This window comes from Prunus mume, linkage group LG8 (genome assembly GCF_029339155.1).
Source record: "Prunus mume cultivar Tortuosa linkage group LG8, ASM2933915v1, whole genome shotgun sequence".
NCBI lineage: Eukaryota > Viridiplantae > Streptophyta > Magnoliopsida > Rosales > Rosaceae > Prunus > Prunus mume.
Window position 1 is genome coordinate 16,929,600 of NC_142705.1, and position 4,181 is coordinate 16,933,780.

The window sequence follows — 4,181 nt, forward strand, 5'->3', positions numbered from 1 at the left end:
ATATTATAATATCTTTATCATTCTCAAAAAGCAAAAATGGAAAAAAAAAAAAAAACTCCCTTATGTTTTTTGTTTTAATATGAAGAAATAACTATATCTCAAAATAAAAAAGAAGAAGAGATAGCTAAAAAACATGAATAATCTATATATATAAAGCAAAAGGTAGGGAATGGTGAAACATTCAAAATATCAAAAAATGTCATTGTTTAATTCAAACATTAAAAATTAAAAATATTAATTAAATGAGGATAATATGATAAATTCATATTTTTTAATATTAAAAAAATTAAAATTAAAATTAAAATCAGATAATAAATCATACTTTTCTTAATTATATAAATTAGAAAAAATAATAATAAAAAAGCCAATTGACACATGCCAAGGGCTAGTAAATAAATAAAATCAATCAACAGGCAGGGGTTGTAATAAGTACCGACTGAAGTAGTCTCTTGAGTTGATTGAAACGATTAGATTCCGTTTCGAGCTTCGTGAACTAGATCAACTCCGTCTAGTCGGCAACTTAAAACATGCATCCATTAGACTCATTCAAAGAAATACATCTCTCAATCAAGCTTTTGAGTTAATTCAGCCATGGCTTCTCTTCTTGACCCTCCAACATTTTCAGCTTCGTTACCCCACTTCTTCAAGATCATTCTAGAGGACAGTTCTAAAATCAGAATTGTAAGCACCTCTCTCTTTCTCTCTCTCTCTCTCTCTCTCTCTCTCTCTCTCTCTCTCTCTATTACTATATGCTAATAATGTTTTCTCTCAACATGTTCTGTTCTGCAGAAAATTCCAATGAGGTTTTTGATGAAATATGGAGAGAATTTATCAAGTCCAGTACATCTTAAGCTTCCAAATGGTGCGGAAATGGAAATAGAGCTCAGAAGATGCAACAATGGTGAGGTTTGGTTTGACAAGGGTTGGCCAGAGTTCTCAAAGTTTTGCTCTCTTGACTATGGTAGTTGGCTAGTCTTTGGATATGAAGGGAACTCCAACTTCCATGTGTTGATATTTGATAGAACTGCTACAGAAATTGAATATCCTAAGCCTGAGATGGAAGAAACTGATTCTGAAGAACAAGATGATGCTGATGATGGATCTGTTGAAATCTTGGATGTTTCTGAAGAAGAAGAAGAACAAGATGATGCTGATAATGAATCTGTTGAAATCTTGGATGTTTTTCCACCCTGCCCAAGAAAAGCACGGGAGAAATCTCCATTGCCATGTTCTCAACCGCACAGAAAAATGAGAACACGTTCGAGTGGAATGATGCTTGAAGAGTCACTGAGAAACAAGGCCTCAGATTGCTCCAAATCAGAAATGAAAAGTAAGGAATATATACTTTTTTTTTTTTTTTTTTGCTTCTGTTTCTTACCTTTATTGTAATTTGTCTCATTATGTTCTAGCTTGCAATAAATCCTATTATAATCTTGAACAGGGGACAAATCTCCATTAGTACCATCAGAGGTCAAAGATGGTGTTGGGAGGATGCATATATCAACTACGAGTGGAAAAGCTATAGCTCTTCAGAGAGCTATTGCTTTCAAATCTGTAAACCCTTCTTTCAGGGTTGTCATGCAACCCTGGTATGTCAAACAAAGTTTTTTGGTAAGCGTATCTACAAACAAGTTACAACCGCTACAATCCTCTAACTTCAGTCAAAGATGCAAGCATGAAAATAATTAAGAACAATAACAAAATTAATGCTCTATTTCTTCAAAATCTTACTGTCTTAATTTCCTGTTTTCCATTTCTTTTAAGCCAATGCCATCCGGGTTTGCCAAGAGACATCTTATTGAGCACCCTGCTGGTAATGTTGTCCTTCGGGTTTCAGATGGACGAACTTGGTCTGTTAAATTCAAATATGAAAAATCAATAGCTCGATTCCAGTATGGTTGGTTGGGATTTGTAAGGGACAACAATTTGGAAGTGAATGATGTGTGTGTCTTTAGCTTGATCGAGGACGTGAAACTTTCATTTGATGTTGTCTTTTTCCGGACTACAAAAGAAGCTGACTTGGTCTGTTAAATTCAAATATGAAAAATCAATAGCTCGATTCCAGTATGGTTGGTTGGGATTTGTAAGGGACAACAATTTGGAAGTGAATGATGTGTGTGTCTTTAGCTTGATCCAGGACGTGAAACTTTCATTTGATGTTGTCTTTTTCCGGACCACAGAAGAAGCTGCAAATTGCCCCTTGTCTCCAGGTAAACAATCAGCTGTTAATTTGTGAATTCATTACGTATTCATTATCTGTTCTTTTGTTTTTAACTTTTGTGAAGGCAGGCAACACATCTCTAGGTAAGTGAGGAATGTGCTGAGGTGTGAATTAAGTACATTGTGCACACTTATTGATTGTAAGCTTTTTGGTTATTTTAAGATCAGGGAACCACAACTAATCAAGTCATTTCACAAAAATCAGAAATCAAAAGTATGGAATGTATATTTGTTATTTTTTTTTATAGTTTACCTTCTTTTTAATTAAGATGCAACCTTATTTTTCTTGTAATATCCGATTATAATCTATGATCTGCCCACAAAGAAAGATTTAGGAGGCTTGTCTAGCAGTCAAATATTCCTAAACCGAACAACTGATGTTCTCGGGAGGAAGTATCCATTGACTAAATGTGAAAAAGCTCTGGCTCTTCAGAGAACCAATGATGCTTCAGAAGGCAATGGAAAACGAAGATTCACATTGTTCTAAATTAGAAGCGAAAATATAGGAACTTATATGATTCTATTTTATTATCTTATTGTGTTTCCTGCATTTCTGTTCTTGCTTGTGATATACTTGTAAATTTTCACAGGGAGACATGATTTTCCAACTTAAAAAGGTGGTGGAGGCACATCTATAGCAATCGAACTGGAAAAGCTACAGCTCTTGACAGAGCGAATGCTTTCAGATTGCAAAACCCTTCTTCTTTTATTGTTTCAATTAGGCCCAGTTACATCAATGGTCGTTGGAGGTTGGTAAGCATTCTATAGGCCACCTGCTGAGCCATAACAAATTCTGTTTATTTATATCAGTTACTAATCATTAATATTCTCCGCCTTCAAACATTTCCTTGGTTTGTTTTTTTGTTTCAGTGGTTGCCATCCAAGTTTTACAAGCTATCTCCTAGTATTAAGCATTCCTGGGAAGTCATCCTTCAAGTTTCGAATGGGAGAACTTGGTCTGTTGGTTTGAGCAAAGGAAGGCCCAGATTCAGGCGTGGTTGGATGGACGTTGTGCGTGACAATCATTTGGAAGTTGGTGATTTGTGTCTTTTTGTGTTGATTTCCAGCAAAAGTACACCTTTGTTTGATCTTGTCATTTTCCGCTCTGGAGAAGGTGCAAAGTGCACAACGATGGGGAGCAAATAGTACCTACGAAGGAAGAAACTGATAATGAAGATGGGGATTCGAGTGATGATTCTAGTAACGATTCGAGTGATGATTCTGGTGATGATTCTGTTGAAATCACGGACAAGTTTCCACCCCCAAGAAAAACAAGGGTGGTGAAAAGATCTTGAAAATCTGGTGAAAAGTCCTTATCAATTGATTATTGATCTTTAAGTCTTTTTTGTTTAAGTCAGTTAACCAATTGGACAAATCAGACTCCTTCCTGTAATTGCAAGATGTATCAGTCCTGTGGTTTTTTTAGTTTCTCCTTTCTTTCCGTACAGAATGTGCTCGTGAGATTATCAGCCCTATCAAACTAACAAGATCCCTCTGTATTCTGAAGCCAATTCACACTTTGTATCATGCCCTCATTTAATGATGGATGATTCTGTGTCCCCAAGGCAGATGAATTTCTTAATTTGCTGGCTAAACTTAATATTCAAATTTTACGTTCATTTTCTGGCATTAGAATTTTATCTGAGAGTGGCACTACTGACGTTTGAGTTTTTTGGCGTTCTGCATTACTTGGACTTTTGCCCTTCTATACTCGAATACTTGACACTAAATAAGTTTTAAAAGTCTGAAGGTATTCAATTGTGATTTTTAAATAGTCTTTAAAAGTTTAGTTGTATTCAATTGTGAGTTTTAAAGAGTATTTAAAAGTTTTGCGATATCCAAAATGTTAATGGCTTTTAAAAGCTTTGTTAAATAAATAAATTTTCAATACTTTTAAAGCTAATTCTTACTACCAAAAGTTCTGCTAATTTACACCAGACTTTATGAAAGTATTGGAAAGA

The 4,181-nt window shown here is 34.9% G+C and overlaps 1 protein-coding gene across 3 annotated transcripts; it reads left to right on the top strand.

Moving 5' to 3' along the window:
* Positions 1-441: 441 nt before the first annotated feature.
* On the top strand, positions 442-3,837 carry LOC103341620 (B3 domain-containing transcription factor VRN1-like). Of its 3 annotated transcripts, none has more exons than XM_089043483.1 (6): positions 442-681; positions 790-1,330; positions 1,442-1,611; positions 1,765-2,210; positions 2,811-2,973; positions 3,091-3,837. In XM_089043483.1, the coding sequence occupies exons 1-4, from the start codon at positions 592-594 to the stop codon at positions 2,029-2,031; spliced, it is 1,068 nt and encodes a 355-aa protein (XP_088899609.1). In that variant the 5' UTR covers positions 442-591; the 3' UTR covers positions 2,032-2,210; positions 2,811-2,973; positions 3,091-3,837. The 3 variants fall into 3 exon arrangements, with proteins under 3 accessions (XP_088899609.1, XP_088899610.1, XP_088899612.1); XM_089043484.1 differs by having other exon boundaries at positions 2,811-2,969; XM_089043486.1 differs by lacking the exons at positions 2,811-2,973; positions 3,091-3,837 and having other exon boundaries at positions 1,442-1,589; positions 1,765-2,132.
* Positions 3,838-4,181: the final 344 nt, after the last annotated feature.

What these genes read in the sequence shown, in the direction of transcription:
- LOC103341620 (XM_089043483.1), top strand. Translation starts at nt 592, where the DNA reads ATGGCTTCTCTTCTTGACCCTCCAACATTTTCAGCTTCGTTACCCCAC. An exon ending in ACAGTTCTAAAATCAGAATT is followed by an intron (nt 682 to 789) that starts GTAAGCACCTCT and finishes TCTGTTCTGCAG; the next exon opens with AAAATTCCAATGAGGTTTTT. An exon ending in CTCCAAATCAGAAATGAAAA is followed by an intron (nt 1,331 to 1,441) that starts GTAAGGAATATA and finishes AATCTTGAACAG; the next exon opens with GGGACAAATCTCCATTAGTA.